The sequence below is a fragment of the Cebus imitator genome, unplaced genomic scaffold (genome assembly GCF_001604975.1).
Source record: "Cebus imitator isolate Cc_AM_T3 unplaced genomic scaffold, Cebus_imitator-1.0 Scaffold270, whole genome shotgun sequence".
NCBI classification, from domain to species: Eukaryota; Metazoa; Chordata; class Mammalia; order Primates; family Cebidae; genus Cebus; species Cebus imitator.
This window is the reverse complement of record NW_016107585.1, coordinates 172460-190962: the sequence shown is the minus strand read 5'-3', so window position 1 is coordinate 190962 and position 18503 is coordinate 172460. Positions and strand designations below refer to the sequence as shown.

The 18503-nt window shown below is 40.6% G+C and overlaps 1 protein-coding gene across 10 annotated transcripts in view; it reads left to right on the top strand.

The window, feature by feature from the left end:
- LOC108284106 (schwannomin-interacting protein 1) overlaps nt 1-18167 on the top strand; it is a 586546-nt gene extending 568379 nt beyond the window's left edge. For 6 of the 10 annotated variants that reach the window (XM_017500761.1, XM_037728580.1, XM_037728581.1 and 3 more), the window contains exons 4-8: nt 7416-7533; nt 8917-9114; nt 10028-10151; nt 12870-12963; nt 17523-18167. In XM_017500761.1, the coding sequence (XP_017356250.1) occupies nt 7416-7533; nt 8917-9114; nt 10028-10151; nt 12870-12963; nt 17523-17574 (586 nt within the window). In that variant the 3' untranslated portion in view covers nt 17575-18167. The remainder of the gene's footprint in view (nt 1-7415; nt 7534-8916; nt 9115-10027; nt 10152-12869; nt 12964-17522) is intronic. The other 4 variants (XM_017500762.2, XM_017500765.2, XM_017500767.2 and 1 more) reach the window with 2 other exon arrangements.
- The last annotated feature ends 336 nt before the right edge of the window (nt 18168-18503 follow it).

Here is an 18503-nt window from a genome sequence, read left to right as displayed (position 1 = left end):
GTAATAGGCATTTCTGTAACTCTCATGGTAAATATCAACATGGAGCAGTCAGGAGGGAAAAGAAGGGAAAGGGGCAGAATTTGCAGGATGGGAAAAGTATTTTACATTTTGCAGGGAGTAGCAATACTTCATTTTAACCTAAATGAACAGATTTTATAGAGACATCATCACACATGCAGTACATCTAAAGCTTACCCAAACCTCAATTATTCTCACATTCTTTCTTTATGACACATTCTCAGAAAAATGAAATGTGTTTATAGCTTCCCTTGAGTAGTTACAATCCATATTTTATGTTTCATCACTTTTGAAATTCTCATGAAACAGAAAAAGATATGGTATAAAAATATGGGTGATTCTTCATTACATATAAAATCTTTGAATAATGCATCAAAGATCCTTTAAAATAAAAGGAAATAATATATTTTAATGACCCAGCCACAAACTAGTTGGGGATATTGAGTAATGAATGGCATAGCAGGACCAATGGCTCTCATGCCACACTGCTTATAGGCAGATAATGAGCAATGCATGTTTGAAATCCCTGGCATATGGGAAATTCCCTTTCACTCTGTTTCCTAAGGAAAGCCATACAATTGCTTTGAAATTATAAGCACGTATAGGAGGCATATGCCCTTTAAAATTATATTGCCAGATACAGAAAGGATCTAATAAATCCAAACCTGAGGTTATGTGTAGTATAAGGGAAAGGCCACTGGATTCTAAAATCGGAAGTCCAGCCTGTAGCCTCTTGCTTTGTGACCCTATGCCAGTAACCTATTGCCACAATGATGATGCATAATTTAAAAAAAAAAAAAAAAAAAGCCACCCACATCAGTAGCATGCAAAGTTCAACCTTTATTTCTACTTAGGATCCTATAGGTCAGCTGGGTGGTTCTGATCAGAGCTAGGCTTGGACAAGCTTACTCCTGCATCTGGGGTCAGCTACAGGTTGGTGAGGTGTCTTTACTGCTCTTGGCTGGGCTCTCACATGTGTCTAGGGCTTCCATTGAGACAACTGGTGGTTGAACTCTGCTACAAAGTCACACCGCCAGCAGGCTAGCCTGGACCTGTTCTGAGGGTAGTGGCAGGGCTCCCTGAGGGGGATACTAGAACACCCTCACTTCCTCTGCATTCTACTGGCAAGGACAAGTTTCAAGGAGTCCTAGGGCTAGGGAAATAGACTCCACTTCTCAACGGGAGAAGCTACAAAGTCACATTACAGAGGAGATGGTATAAGAAGAGGAAGAATTGAGACCATTTTTATAAACAGGCTGTTGCAGGTCTGAGGCAAGTGATTTGACTTCTCGGTTTTAACTATATCTTGCCTATAATCCACAGGTGATTATACAGCCTATGGAGAGAATGTAAGTGAACATACTTTAAAATTCAATGCATCAGTTCAAGTGAAGTATACTAAGGTGCTGTGGTCAGGGGGATAAAAATCTTACCAATGAATCTTAAACATTTATATGTAGATGCTAGTGGTCTTAAGCACATGCTGGGAGATTCCCATCCCTAAAATCAGAGAAAAGCAGTAGTTCCAGGCTTCAGAGCTGGCCTCAGACCAGCCCAATCTCGGTCATTCCAACCCAAAGTCAAGAACAAAGGCCAATGCACAGTAGCCACTGCTCCTCTAGAAGTCACCAGCAAACTTTAGGGCCATGCCATTGTTTCTCTCAGGGAACAAACTGCTTTTGTCCTTGTGTTTTGAAAGAAATGTTACCTTTATACAAAATCATATTACCACTTGGCTGAGTTTTTGAGATGTTCTCTTTGCAGTTAAAAACTTTTCATCTCAGCCAGGTGCAGTGACTCACACCTGTAATCCCAGCACTTTGGGAGGCTAAGGCAGCCAGATCATGTGAGGTCAGGAGTTCAAGACCAGCCTGGCCAAGATGGTGAAACCCCGTCTCTACTAAAAATTCAAAAATTAGCCGGGCATGGTGGCAGGAACCTGTAATCCCAGCTACTAGGGAGGCTGAGGCAGGAGAATCACTTGAACCTGGGAGGCGGAGGTTACAGTGAGCCAAGATCATTCCACTGCACTCCAGCCTGGTGACAGAGCAAGACTCTGTATCAAAAAAACAAAAACTTTTTATCTCTGCCATCCTCTCAATTTCTGTGCATCTTTTAATAGTATCCCTGGTAACAGTCGTTGGAAGCCAGCACACGCATCTTCTAAATAACAGCCTTCCTCACTATAAATGCCAAGCTGACGTGGTTGCTGTGCAGCCTCCCGACCAAGTGCCCTCCTGCTCCTGGCCAGTAGGCACTGTCACACAGAGGCCACTCCTGCTCACATTGAGATGTCCAAAAGACCTACTTAGTCCTTATCTCTTCATGTTTCTGGGCATTCTCCATCGAGGACACACTCTTTCCAGACCCCTGGTGCCCCCTGTCAGTAGCTCCAGGCAGCAGTGTTGTTTTTAATTGCCTTGTGGTGTGTAAGGGAGAAGAGGCTTCTAGGATAACCAGGACGGACCTTTCAAAAATAAAATCAACAGGCAAGGCTGACTTCCAGCAGCCTTTGCACAGTACTCTGCTAAATGCCACTAGAAACATCAAGTAACCTTGAATTGGATACCTTGAAATTATATCTGTAATTAACAAGATGAGGATCATGTTTTATTTTCACCTCAGACTGCTTGAGAGATCTAGGTAAATTAGGACCCCTGCAGTCTGAATATTGCAAGACTGGTTATGAGGGCGGCCAGATACACTGCCGTGTGAGGGACAGAGTTCCCAGGAATTTCAGTTTTTCAAATGTGAGCCTCAAGAACAGCCATGCCTCCCAGGGTGGGCAGGGTCCTGGAAAAGGGGTTATTTGTTCTTTCATCCTGGACACAGAGGTCATCAGCAGCCCCAGGTGGCCTCATGCATCCATTCAGATTGCTTGGGAACTGTGGCTGAGTTTCACCGAGAGCCGACTTCATCCTAAAATCCTCTTAAAGGCTAAAGGCAAACAAATCCTTCTTGAAACCTGAGCCTGTTTTAAGATGTCTTTACTAAAATCCCCTCTGAACCATTAGCTGTTATGTCATATAATTTCCTTTTCCTGAGAGTAACGTTCTTGGTGATTACCACTATAAGGAATTATGTCTCACCCTATAAGAAGCTCTCTTCAGTTTCCCATGGGGATAATGTGGTACTAAGGCGATTTTCTGAATTTCTACCTGAGGCGTTTTTTTTTTTTTTTTTTTTTTTTTTTTTTTTTTTGCACAGACTATTTTTAAAGACATTAATTTCTTAGACTTTTGTCTGGCCCCTGACCCTTTCCGACTCTCAGATTTCTTTCTCCAGCCATTTTCCAAAATTATGTTCTTGGTTCACACATTATCCAAAACCAAACACTCTGTAGTGTATGTTAGTGATCACAGATGGAGAGTCCCTATGGAAGGAAGAGCTATAATAGTTTCCATACTGCATTAAGGAAACAATAAAGTATATCCCCTTGCAAGGACATAACAGACCTTCCTGAGGCTCTTTTGCATTAGGAACTCTTCCTAAAAGCCCACATTATTCATCAGCAAGCAGTGTGACCGCACATCTCAGTGGGGCAGGCAACAGAACAAGGATGTCTGCCAGGAAAGGAATTCTTAATTTTGGCTTCACCGCAAACTTTCTGGATGACCTTGAACAGGTCATGTAACTTTGTATCCTATTTTATTTATCCTACCTTAAGTGGTCACAGCTTCCTAGGCCTAACGGAACCTCAGGAAGTCATCAACCCATTCCTTTGGTGTCATGAAAAAAACTTTACTTCCAACCGTTTTCAGAGATGCAATGCTTCCTCCCTCCCTTTCTCTTCCTTTCTTCCCTTCTTTTTTTCTTCCTCTTTTGTTATTAAATTGTTTTCAAAGGATGGAGTTTGATTGTGGCAGGTATCTCAAACTTAATGCTTTCTAGGTCCAGGCAGGTGTAGGGGGCTGAGTCTAAAACAGTGAGAAGTATTAGTCATGTGGAAGGCTGGAGAGTACATAAATTCCAAAAGGCATCCCAACATGTTTTAGCAGCGCAGGCCAAACAGAAACTGTCGGCTTTCGGAGGTCCTTTACAGGCCACTTTGTAACCTCTGAATTATGCAAGTATAAAAATAGGACCTATAATGCTGAGCTAAAAGGAATATATAACTAGAGGATTAGATATAAATTTTCATATTATTGGCAAATACTCCATATGTGAAAATCTAGAATCACAAACTGAATTTATTATGGTGTGAATCTCTGCTCAGATGAAAACTACTTTGGTGCTTTTTTAAGAAGCATTACATTTCTAAAAATTCATTTTATACTCCTTTTTTTCAGAAGACCTACTTTAAAAGGTACTCAGGACCTTAGAGATCCCCTAAATGATCCAAATTGACCCAGTTAATTGCCAAGGGAACAAAATAAAACCCAAAAGCCTTGCTCCCAAATTCAGTGTTTCCTAATCTGATCATGTTAAACTTCTGAGGTGGTTTTACTGGCTCCCAGAGAAAATGAGATTGTTCTCCCCCTAATTCTATTTTGCTTTTCTCCTTGTTCTTGTATGTTATTACTATTAATTGAGACAAAAATTCTCTGGTGTGCTTGGGTGATATAAATGTACTAGTGTACAAAGAAGGGAATGGATACAAGTGATCTTTTGATTCATTTCCGTCCTCTGTCAGGCGAGGGCGAATCCACCGCACTGCAGGTGCAGTCTCAGCCGACATCCCTGGGAAAAGCCCAAAGGCGCAGCTGGCCTCCAAGTCGAGCATAAAAGCTGGGGTCACAATTCATTCAGCTCCTAAGAGGAACTGGGCATGGATGGCACTTTAGCCCTTTCAGGAGGGTTGGCCAGGCATGGGAAGCAGGGTGGGCTGGACTGGATGGACTTGAGAGTTACAACAGAAAATGTAAAAAGCAAAAGAAAAATGAAAAGCCAATGCTAGCTGGCATGAATCCAAACCCAGGAAGGTGTCTTGGGATGGACGGGAAGGGTGTCTATGAAAGGGTCCTAGGGAATAACACTGACCTCAGAATCTGACTTGACTTCAACTGATCAAAGGCAAACAGGGTAGCCTCCCTGTGAAATTCACAGAAGCACAAACTGAAAGGGAGAGATGGTGTTAGAGATCACTTGACACATCTACAATAAACTCTCATTTTGCAGAGGACACCTCAGGAGGTGAGGTTGTATATTTGGAGGCCAACCTCCAGCCTCCAAGCATCCTGTCCTGTACTCTAGATAGACAACCCTACATCACTTCACTTTGTCTAGGGTTAAGTTCAGATTCTTTACCACGAGGGCAGGGTCTACAACTCTTTGAATGACATTAGTCTTTAGTGCTCCATTAATCAACCATTTATAAGTAGCATAGGAAAATGTCATTCAATTTAGGGATCGTTCAGTGGCTGGTTTTCTTTAATAACCTCTATTTTGACTTTTGCTTTAGGTAGTTGGGGGGGGGTGTTGTGTAGCTAGCTTAATCAATCACACTGATGGCAAACTTATTCCAAAATATTAGTCAGGTCAGTCAAATAATGTTCATTGATTTTTTTTAACATGGCAGTAAATTGATCATAATGTTAATGTGTGCTGTATATGCACAGCCAAATTACATGTATAATTTGTAAAATGCATAAGTTAAACTTTTCTTAATTGGTGATAGAACATGTGCTGCAGAGTCTGTGAGGGCACACAAATTCAAATGAGGCTGGATGCGGTGGCTCACACCTGTAATCCTAGCACTCTGGGAGACTGAGGGGGGTGGACCATAAGGTCAGGAGTTTGAGTCCAGCCTGACCAACATGGTGAAATCCTGTCTCTACTAAAGATACAAAAAACTAGCTGGGCATGGTGGTGTGTGCCTGTAGTCCCAGTGACTCAGGAGGCTGAGGCAGGAGAATCGCTTGAACCTAGGGGGTGGAGGTTGCAGTGAGCCAAGATCATGCCACTGCACTCCAGCCTGGACAACAGGGTGAGACTCCATCTCAAAAAAAAAAAAATCGAAAGAAGTGTATAGTAGATTTTTTAAATAACTAGGAGATGGAGTTGGGCATTCAAGATAGGAAAGCCCTCATGAATAATATGAACAAAACTAACTATGCTAGTAAGCTTACTTAAAAAAAAAACAACTATGTACTAATCACCACAGTGATTTAAATCACTACACTTGACTTTGTAAAGTAATATGGTATGGTCATCCCTATTCTTTACAAAGAAGTCAACTCATTTGTTCCAAGTAAGCTAGTAAGTCATGGACATAGGGACCATGCCTGAATGCTGTCTGGCTCTGAGTCCTATCTGGTTCTCAGGCAGTTTGAGAAGCAGCATGGTACAGGGGCTGCAGCACTGCACCAAGAGTTAGGGGACCCAAGTCCTTACCTCTGGTCTTGCCGTCAGCTCAGTGCCTGTTAGTCAGTCACCTTTCCTGCCTCTAAATGATGAGGTTGGGCTGAAATTAGGGCTCCAGTTTCAAGATATTGGGTATTTGATGCTTTGTTCAAGTTTCTATTCTTAAACACACCATGTAAGCAGCACTTCTTGATTGGGAGCAAAATAATTGATCCCAGATTTTTTTTTTTTNTTTTTGAGATGGAGTCTCGCCCTGTTGCCCAGGCTGGAGTGCAGTGGCACAGTCTCACTCACTGCAACCTCCACCTCCCAGGTTCAAGCGATTCTCCTGCCTCAGCCTCCCGAGTAGCACAGGTGCGTGCCACCATGCCCGGCTAATTTTTGTATTTTTAGTAGAGACAGTGTTTCACCATATTGGTGAGGATGGTCTCGATCTCTTGACCTTGTGATCCACTTGCCTTGGCCTTCCAAAGTGCTAGGATTGCAGGCGTGAGCCACCATGCCCACCCTACATTTTTTGTTTTAGTGTGAAGCTGTGGTGATTTTCTTTCTTAATGATATAAATGAGCTCCCTTGGTTGGCTTTTGGCATCTGCCTTAAAGATTTCCTTCAGATGACCCTATTCTGCCTATTTGAGAGAAAAGGAGTCTTCCTTCAGAGAGCTGTGGCCTTGGGATGCTGGCTCCAATGAGAGTGTCTTTGATTGCCACCCTGGGATGGGACTCTAGATGACACCAGGCAGTCTCGTTTGCCCAAGGACCCCATTCATCTTGATTGACAGAACTGTAAACTCAAAGACTCAACACGTTTTTATTGTGCACCAACTGTGTGTTTGCTGTTGTGCTGGGTGCTCTAACATGTGGCCTTAAATTATTTTTCACTTAACATGAAACTGGTGAGGAAAAAAACTCACAGAACGTTGGAAAATCCTCTACTAAAAGTTATTTATATGTGGAGAGTAGTATTGGTTGCTCACTTCTTCATGTGAAGAACGCATAAGACTACTTTCTGTTAGCAAAATCAGACAGTTCTATTGACTGATGCCAAGTAACAAATAGCGAAGTAGAGCTAGTGTCCTATTTGTTTCTGTCCAGACTGCAGAGTGGGATGAACTTGCAGATATGCTTTGTCAACGACAGTGGCAGTGATAAGGACAGTGATGCTGATGACAGTAAGACTGAAACCAGCTTGGACACCCCCTTGTCTCCCATGGTGAGTCCAAACAGCACCAGCTGAAGCTCGGTGTTGTGATTTCCTGGCGATTTAGCTTCTTTTCTGTTGTGAATCAGGAACAAACGTTTCAGAGATTAGAAAAGAAAAGTTTCTTAGAATTGCATGCTCCTAAAATTTGACAATGATTAAAAAGTCAAAGTTGTACTAAAATAAATATATATAAGCTTTGTTAAAGTTAATAACTACTTTCATATTAAACTATTAGAGAAATCACCAGCCTCAGCAACATGGCAAAACCCTGTCTCTATAAAAAATACAAAAATTAGCTGATCGTGGTGCCTATAGTCCCATCCACTTAGAGGCTGAGGCGGGAGGATCACCTGAGCCCAGGAGTTCAAGGCTGCAGTGAGCTATGATGACACCACTGCACTCCAGCCTGGGCAATAGAGTGAGAACCTGTCTCTAAAGAAAGAGAGTGTGTATTAATTTATTTTCATGTTGCTGATAAAAACATATCCAAGACTGGGCAATTTACAAAAGAAAGAGGTTTAATGGACTTACAGTTCCACATAGCTAGTGAAGCCTTGCAATCATGGCGGAAGGCAAGGAGGAGCAAGTCACATCATACATGGATGGTAACAGTCAAAGAGAGAGCTTGTGCAGAGAAACTCCCATTTTAAAACCATCAGATCCGGTGAGACCCATCCCATTATTCAATCACCTTCCACGGGGTTCCTCCCATGACATCTGGGAATTGTGGGAGTTACAATTCAAAATGAGATTTGGGTGGGGACACAGCCAAACCATATCAGAGAGAGAGAGAGAGAGAGAGAAAGAAAGAGAAATTAGATGTACTCTAAAAATTATAAAGGGAAAATAAGCTAAATCCAGTTTTTCCCCATTGAGCTTAGACATAAGAGCTCATGAAGTTGACTAAATAATCATGGGTGCCTGTTGCTGGAATTCTTTGCTCTCTGTGAGGTCTGTCTATAGCCTATTTTTTTTTTCCTACCAAAGACCAACAAAGTGGAAACTGTTGTCATTGAGTGCAGTGTGCATTGGATACCTGAGATCCTGTCCACTTGAAGAACCTCCGTAGGGCCTTGGATCTGAGTCATTATTTTGTTGTGTCTGGTCACTTCAGGAAAGTTTTGAGACCAAGAGTCAAAGAAATATTTCAAGTTTGTTATAGATATGTTTCCCATTATTAACTATACTGCTCTATTTATGCTAAAATATATTTTGAACTAGACCCTTTTAATGTTACTTGAGATTTACCAGCTCAAGCAGCAAGTTGCATTGGCAGAGGGAACTATGAGCTGTTCTGAGAGAAGGCTCGAAGGATGTTGTAGCCCATCTCTAAGTGGATGCTAGCAGGCATGTGTGGAAGTCTCAGGCTGCTTTTTTTTTCCCCCTTTGCAGAGCAAACAGAGTTCTTCCTATTCTGATAGAGACACTACTGAAGAGGAATCTGAATCCTTGGATGACATGGACTTCCTTACAAGGCAAAAGAAATTGCAAGCTGAAGCCAAAATGGCCCTCGCCATGGCCAAACCAATGGCCAAAATGCAAGTAGAAGTGGAGAAACAGAACAGGAAAAAGTCTCCCGTCGCTGATCTTGTAAGCAGCAAAGGCTGAAATGCAAGCAAGTGTTTGGGGGCTGGAAATGGTTGATACTGTCCCAGTCCTTTCCCAGAATTATGCAAACTTGGGTTTCTCTAAGGCAGTTTGTAAAAAGTCCTGTCATTGAGAAATGATTAGGTTTGTTTCTTTTTCTTTCCTACTGTAGCACTAAAAAATACCTAAGCAATAGATTTCACAAAAGTACAGTTTGCTCTTGATTGATATCTGCTGTTTCTTAGGAACAATATTAGCTGTCATGGGGGTATTTACATTCCTTTAAAGCAATCTCAGTCTAAGAACCTATTGATCTTGGCAAACTTACTATTCCTATAATTCTCATTCTTATGTTTCAATAAAGATAATATAGCATAGTGAATAGGAGTCCTGGATTTTGGAGTTTAAATCTAGCTCTGCCATTGACCTACTATGAAGTTCTAAGCAAGTTACTTAAGTCTCAGTTTTCTCATCTATGAAATGGGGATAATAATGCCTGTGTCAGAATATGATTGTGAGGATTCAGTGAGATAAAGTATTCAAAGCACATAGCATAGTGCTTGTAGTATGGTATAAATTCTTAAAAAGTCACTGATACTAATTTTTTCCATGTCATTGATGTTATTGATGTTCCTTGATAATTCATTTGTGGCTATAACATTGACTCATGACCCACATTAAAGACCAATCAAAAAGCTTTTGATACTGGTGGTGGTGTGTTTTGATGCCAATTGCATATTAGGTAATGTAAAGTGGATTAGGGGTCCACATTGGGAAAGATACAGATGGGGAAAGCTTTCAGTCACTGAATTGCAGGGGGTGGATGAGTGGGTCTTTTAAGAGAAAACTGGGTGTTAACGTTCAGTGAGTTTGTGGCTCTATTCACTCCTCCATTTCTTCCCCTTTGTATCTTCAGCTGCCACACATGCCTCATATAAGTGAATGCTTGATGAAAAGAAGTTTAAAACCCACCGACCTGAGAGACATGACTATTGGGCAGCTACAAGTGATAGTCAATGATCTCCATTCCCAGATAGAAAGTAAGTGTCAGATATCCTTGACAATAGAATACTCAATGTAAAACACCATGGAATAGTGCTACTTCCTTGGTCCAGTTTTTTTCATACATTTCATTGGGTTCCTGTGTGACTGCAAGGAAAATAAGAGAATCACAAAGCTCTTTTTTTGTTGCTGTTGTTTGGTTTAGCTGTAAAATGTTCAGAAGCTTTAAAAATTTTTCAAGATTCACAACAGTTGCAGGTCTCTTTTATTTATCTTAAATCCCCAGCTCCTAGCACAGTGCATGTATCTGACTTACCACGTCTGTTTCTGGAACACAATTCAGTAGTTACAAGTCATTTGCTATACAAATATACCTTCTACTTTACTAGTATACACATACATCACAGGTATCATCATCATCGTCAATAAAATAAATTAGACACATTTCCTGGGATTCCAGGTGGTGGAAGTATGTGGAACCAATATGTGAAGACTGCAGGGTGACAATATATGGACTTTTCTCCCCAGAATAAAGAAGGACCTCTAACAAAAGTGGCCACAGGGAGTGCGGAGTGGTGCTCACTCAAGGTGATTGGTCATGCAGAGAATAGGCAGTTGCTTGGCCTGATGAAAGAGAGAACATACTCACTTAGGCAGTGTGGTTAAGCCAGATGAATTAACATCTCTTCAGCCCCTGGGAGGAATGAGTCTATATAATTATATGGTATTATAGATTAAAAGAAATTGAAGAGATATGCCAACCAAATACTTTCAAACAAACCAGCTATAAAAAGAAAAGAGCATTTGTGAGCCAAACAGGAAAATTTGAATACTAACTGAATGTTTTAGTAAAGAGTGATTTATTTTAGATGTGAGAAAGGTGTTGCAGTTATATGAATTTAAAAAGGAAAAGCTCCTGTCTTTTAGAAATACATACTAAAGCATTTACAGATAAAATAATGAGATATCTGGAATTTGCTTTAAAATAATCTGGTAGAAGTTAGAGAGAAATGATTCAACCTTGGCCATAAGTTGATAATTGTTGAAGCTAGTTGGATACATTGAAATTCATTAAACTATTTTTGCTGCTTTTGTAGCAGTTTGAAAATTTTCCATAATAAAAAGCTTAAAACTTCATATTGGAAAAAAATTCTATGCATTAAGGGTTCAGATATGTAGACACTTTACTAAGTGACATTATAAAAGGCTACCTAAGTGCACACTGGAAAAAATGAAATTTTTCCACAAGATCCAAATAAAAAAAAATGGATGTATTCAGTGTCAATTAACACATTTAATATTGTTTTAAAATTAAGAGAAAGAGTCAAACATTTTGATAAGAAACCATAGATTCACAGGGTTTTTGAAAAATTCTACAACTGTATTTAATTTTTGTTGAGAATTCTTTCAAGGACTGAAAACACTTTTTGATACTTTACCACTAAAACATCTTCCTTAAGCTTTTAAACACTAAAATTGCCATCTAGTCCTCTTTAGGAACAGGTGAAATTTTAGACCTCTTTGTATGATTTTTTTTTTCTCTTTTTAAAATTGGAAACTAGTTTAACGTAAAAGCAGATAAATGCATCATTTGAAGTCAGGATATTTAAAAGCATTTCCAAGGGGGACCTTTCTGATCACCCCTATTTTCTCTTTTGTTTCCCTGCCCAGAGCTCTTGCTAGATGGGTACTCTCTTCCATGCAGCTGGGCCTAGCAGATATAATGCTTAGCTTCTCTGAGGGAAAAGACAACAGAGAGCCTTTGCTTGCTCGAGTTTTTCAATGGCAGGAGCCCAATTAACCCAGTGTACTGACTTCAGGGGCCAAGCGCGGTGGCTCACGCCTATAATCCCAGTAGTTTGGGAGGCCGAGGCAGGCGGATCATGAGTCAGGAGATCGAGACCATCCTGGCCAACACAGTGAAACCCCATCTCTACTAAAAATAAAAATGCAAAAAATTAGCCAGGCATGGTGGCATGTGCCTGTAGTCCCAGCTACTCAGGAGGCTGAGGCAGGAGAATTGCTTGAACCCAGGAAGTGGAGGTTGCAGTGAGCTGAGATCATGCCACCACACTACAGCCTGGTGACAGAGCAAGACTCCATTTCAAAAAAAGAAATATTTCCATCTCTATATATTTCATTCCTGGTATAAGTCTTAAGTGATATTTTCCTTGGCACCCCGTTTAGAAATTTCAGGGGTTATTTCTTAAGGTCTTGCACATCTAACTATATTACAAACCTGACTTTCCAATATCTTCAGATAATACTTTTTCTGAAAACAACCTCTGCATAGGGCTTCTCCTTTCCTAGGGCCATGTGAAGGCTTTGAGCATCCCTGACATACTTTCCTTTCCAGCTGGGCATCTGATGTAGTAGTCAGGCCCTGGGGGCCCTCCTGACTGTCAGCATGGCAGGAGCATCCTGAAGCTGAAGGGTGGAAAACTTAATGTGCTCCAGGCTTTATTCACATTTCTTCACAACAAAATCTTGCTTTTTCTAACAAGCTATTCTCCTAACAGCTAACAATTTCTTTTCCCACCTTAATGTAAAGGTAATTGGAAATAGTTTGCTCCTTTTCTTCCAACACCTCTATAATGATGCAAACTAGACACGTTTCTGCAACATAAATCTAACCTTTTACAAAAATATCTTTCCTGTTATGTTTAGCTGTTTGTGTGTATACTGGTTTGTAAAGTTATACATTCTGACTTGGAGGCAGTTTTATCTGTTTTTAAATGCCCTTGTATTTGCCTCAGGCTTGAACGAAGAGTTGGTCCAGCTGCTTCTCATCCGAGATGAGCTGCACACAGAGCAGGATGCCATGCTGGTGGACATCGAAGACTTGACCAGGTTAGTGTGGCTTCACTCTTGCCAAAGAAGAAAAGAAGCCCAGGGCAGTCCGAAATGTAAGAATTAGGCAAAAACTAGCTCTAGAGAACTTCTTCCTCCATGAATAACTCACTGAGCCTTTGCTTGTGCCAGCTGTTCAGATGGAGGGGAAGCAGAACACTCTCCCTACCAAATGCATGCATTTTAGCAATCATCCCTGCCTTGGGATGAATTGCCAGTGTGTTACTTCTCACACCTCCACCTAAATCAGGTCAGTAGTTCTGGTCGTGGAGGGCTTTATCCTGAAGGACTGTCCCCTGGGAAGCCAGCCATAAGCCATTTTGTGCTGGCAGGTTTCCAGTACAAGTAGCCATGTGGTGAGTTCTCCAAAGCACAAGCTCTTATGTGATCCAGTTCTTGATCGCCTCTGCCATGCCCAGAAGGCAGGGACACTGGCATCTCTCTGCAGCCACAGAGCCACCAGATTGTTCTCACCATGGGGAAGCTCCAGGACTTGAGTTTTTAGCTGGGCTTTGCTCCAGCTGCCTCTTTGTAAAGAGCAAAAAAGAATGCTTCCCTCCCTAGGGGACAAGGAAACTAGGCTAATGCTGGTCAACATTTTGCATTTCTTTGTAGTTTTCCTTGCAGTCCTGCATGTCACTGTAAGTACGTAAAGTACATGGAATACTGTAAACATTCCTATGAGCACATATTTACTGTGGTACCTTTTCCAAGACAGTCCTTATGGAGTCTTTAAACCAAGAAACAATAATTGCTATTAACCCCAGAAATGGTATTTAGAGAGTAGAAGGCTCCCTAAAGAAGGAACATCTCTTGCCACCATGGTGTAAGGAGTTAACCACGTGATCTACAACAATCCCATAGAAGCTTGAAAACATATGTAGTGATAATAATACTCCCAGCACCTCCATTGGACCGCATCTTAGTGTGTAGAGCTGGGTAAAATAATTGTCTAATGATGCAGTGATATAAAAAATAGTTTTGGTAACAAAATAAATGCTGGAAAAATACGTTTCAGCTTTCTTTTTTAAGACTTGTAAGCAGCACTGTTTTGTATGATTTACATATTGTTTTATATATTGTATTGCCTTATCCCTAACCAAAAATAAAACAGTAAGCCTTCTCATACCCTTTGAACATATTTGCCTGCATCTGAAATATCACAATAACACTCAATATTATTGCCATCTAAAGATGTATTCAGGCACTGCATCACCAACAATTATAAAGCATCCCTTTTTTGTTAGTTTAAGAAGTTGGCCATGTTAACACATGCATGCAGGTGTTAAGATGATGGGAAACCAATGGTGAAATATGCAATCAGGACCTACTTTTTTTTGAAAAATATATGAACTCTTATTAACTATGAGTTGCCTGTGATAGTAGAGATCTTTTCTCTGTCTCTAAAAATAGTATTGGCATTTCTTTTTGGCCAGGAGGATGCTAAGAGGCCCCTCCTCTTCTCTCTTAAGTGTTTAGGCTAATACTTAGGTTTGCAGTGTATGTTTTTGTAACTCAGATGGTGTGACCACCAGAAACAGGGCAGGCAAAACCATGGAGTTAAAAGGAGAGGAGTCACAAATGTAAAGGTGTTGGAGGCACCCTTGGAATTAGAGCAGTCCTACCATGGGAGGGGCCATGATCTCCTTGCCTAGCCTTCCTCTTGGTGGGAAGAAGCTTCTACATCTGCTCCTGGCTGCAGAAAAGTAACTTTCCTCATTGGAGGGACCTGAGGATACTTAAACTTTCCTAAAGGCAGCAGCCCCAGAATCCTGCAGCCAGATCTCAGAAGGCTGAGGAGGTGTATGCGGGGCCTGCTGTGACATGTTGTCCACCTCCTCCCTTTACCTGTACAACTCCTGCCATTCCAGATGTCCATTCAAATCAGTAGTTCTCAGTTTGGGTTGCACAACAGAACCTTCTGGGGAGGCTTATAAAGTAGTGATGCCTGGATCCTACCCCAGATATTCTTATTTAATTATTTTTGTGGGCTAACCTGGGCATGAAGACTTTTTTAAAGCTCCTAGGTAATTCTGATGCACAGCCAAACTTGAGAACCACAGGTTTGGATGATGCTTCTTTGGAGAAGCCCTCCCTGACCTCCACACATTTGGCCTTTAGTGTTCATTCTTCCCTTGTATGGATTGTCAGTGCATTAAACTTATTACACCTCCACGTCAATCAGGACTCTTCCCAGGGGTTTGAGACTGGCGTGTCAGAGTCATTCCAAGCTGGCATGTTTCCAGCCCATGAACAGCCATGTGTTGGGTCTACAAAGCAGCACCAGCAATTATGTGACCTGCTTTTGATCATAAGACTGTGTTAGGACCCTCTCCTCAGTGTTCCTAACAACATCTCATCTCTGTTGTGTGCAGCCTAATGGCACTGTGTTTCATTTGTCTCCTGTCTGTCCCCACCTCACTATGAATTCCCTGAAGACAGAGATGATATCATTTTCATTTATTACTGTGTCCCCAGAGCCTAGCACAGGGACTGCCAAGCACGTAGTAGGTCCTCAATAGCAATTGTTGATTCAAAATAAAAAAGAGTTCTAGTGAGGCTTCAGTGAAACAAATCCTAACAGGGACTTTTATATAACTTGCTAATAAGAACCTTTTAGTTTTATGGACTAAACTCTTTCCCTCCTTCGTTTAAAATTTTAATGAAATTCACTATTTTATGCATGTCTCAAAAAAAATCACCCAATTTTCAATATTTTCTGAAATTGCTTGCCGTCTTCTCTTCTTTCCTTCTCAGAAAACCTTTTGATGTATGTATGTGCATAGGCATAGTGGTGTGTGTGCATGTGCATGTACATAGTAGTATATTTTTAAATTGCTGTGAGAACTGTAATGTAATTAGCTACAGTGGAATCAAGTTCACTGGACATCAAAATATCTTAAGCTGGATTTGCTTAAGTGAGGCATATGAGTTAGTTATGAAAATGTTTGATTCTTGTTACACATAAACAGAGCCATGAGATGGTCTGTGAAAGGGGACAGATTTTTTAAGAAATGGAGAGCTATTGATAAGGTACTTTTTCCTGAGTGCCTTTATTGTTAGATGAATAGCGCCATTTGTTTATGGGCTGCTGAGTGTGGCAAGGACACCATTGTCACTTCCCTGTTTGTGAAAGTATTTGTAGTTTGTCTTCCCTGTACCACAGATGTGTCACGTTCTGCATAAAACCAATAAGTTCAACTTGATGTCACTGACTACCCAAGTACAGGCAGCACACACAAATTATTCCTAAACCTTTGATTATAGCTAGAAACCACAACCCTAGATGTTTTTCTCTTGCCAAATTTATCATTTCCTAAAATCGTCCTTTAAAACCATTGTCCTTTGCAGCCTTCAAACCCCATTATTCTTTAAGAAGTGAACATTCAGGTGATGTAAACAGCTTGGCCACACTCCTCCCTCTCTGCCCCACTGTCTACCTCTGCCCCACTCTCTAGCTGCTACATTGACCTATCTTTGGGTTCACAGGTCATAATGGAACATGTTTTTGGTTTTTTGTTTGTTTGTTTTTTGAGATGGAGTTTCATTCTTGTTGCCCAGGCTGGAGTGCAATGGAGCAACCTCGGCTCACTGGAACCTCCACCTCTCAGGTTCAAGCAATTCTCCTGCCTCAGCCTCCTGAGTAGCTGGAACTACAGGCGCCTGCCACCATGCCCAGCTAATTTTTGTATTTTTAGTAGAGATGGGGTTTTGCCATACTGGCCAGGCTGGCCTCAAACTTCTGACATCAGGTGATCTGCCCACCTCGGCCTCCCAGAGTGCTGCAATTACAGACGTGAGCCACCACACCTGGCCCATAATAGAGCTTGATAAATAAGAAGACTCACCCTATCCTCACTGCCAAGACCATGTCCTTAGGATTAATTGGCAGGAAAAACATGCAAACATGAAATATCTTTATATCCACATTGGCTATTTGTTAGACATTGGCTTTTGCAGGAGTGAATTCGATTTTTGGCTCCAGGTGTCTATCAGAGTCTTAGTTAATATCTACGTCTGTGTCTGCATGTGTCCTTAGATAAAGTAGTCACTCAGCTACTCTCATTATAACACCTTGTTTTGACTTTTTGCTTAGTGCTTATTTCCATCTGTATTTCCTTGTTCACTGTTTACTTCTTTCTTGTCTCTCTCCATTAGAATATATTCCCCATGGGAACAAAGACCTCATTGTCTTGCTCACCATCAAATCCCCAGAACCAGGACCCATGGAAGACACATATTTAATACTTGTTGATAGAAGTATCCCAGATATTTATTTTCATTTTTAAACAGAACTTTTCTTCTTAAAAGTAGTAATGTTTATAAGTCTCAGGTTCACCCAGTGGTTTACTAAATAAAAGGAATCATACACAGAGTATAAAAATTAAAGAGTTCAGATCAGAGTTCAGAGAGTTTGAATAAGGTACTTTTTCTTGATTCTCATGTATTTCACTGTCAGTAACTCTGAACTTCTGTTTGCAGGATGCTGTTGCTATTGAATGAAAAGCAGTTTGGATCTTTCTATATAATGCTAAATAATTGTATTAATTATTTTACAGACATGCTGAAAGTCAGCAGAAGCACATGGCAGAGAAAATGCCTGCAAAGTGAAAAGAAGCCATTCAACCAGAGAACAAGCTAGAATTTATTTTGCTTCTGTGGTTGTAAAAATGCTGTTGCTAAAGGCAGCACAGAAACAAACAAATATCAGTGTTAGTCATTGATAATGTCTGAAGCTTAATGTCCAGTGATTGGCCTTTGCTTCTTAATTTATTTTAATTTTTTACTTGTGCCACTTAATATCAGGCATTTTAATAAAATATTGTTACAAAAAAAATGTACAGTACTGACACCACCACAAAACATGGTTAATAAAAGAGCGTAGCTTTAACTTTATTTTTATTTGTTTAGAGATTTTAAGTTGGAGCAGTATTTTCCCATTGACTACTTTTCATTCTTCACTGTAGTTTTAAAGAAGAACTGTAAATGACGGTGCTATACAAGTCAAAAAATACATGCCTGCCTCGTAGTGAAGTTGTAGCTCTCCGTAATATGTATATTTTACTCAGTTTTCAACATTTTGTGAATGTTGACTACCTGAAGTTCCTTTTTAGATGTGCTATTAACATTCTGTTGGATTCAGAGGGTTCCTTGAAAGTTTTATGTATAAATATGTAAAATAAAAATTAAAACTTTGTTTCATATGATATGTCTTTTTGGTCACTAGCAAGCCTTATATTGGCTTAACCCCACTGCAGCTGAATTCCCCACCAGGAAGCGTTTATCAGTGAAGAAAACGAATTGCTCCAGAGGACAGGCAGGGTGGCAAATTGCCCAGAAAATTATGAGCGTGAGTGCATGTCTGTGAGTATGTGTGTGTGAGAGAGTGGTCCGAAGAACACTGAAGGTCAGTCACATCAGAACCTGCACTTCTACTATTGCTGAAAGTGATCAGTCTGGAATTTAGCACTTTAGTAATTAATAGCTGTTGGTGTTATTAAGCACTATGATTGTATCAAACTCCATGTACTAAATTTACC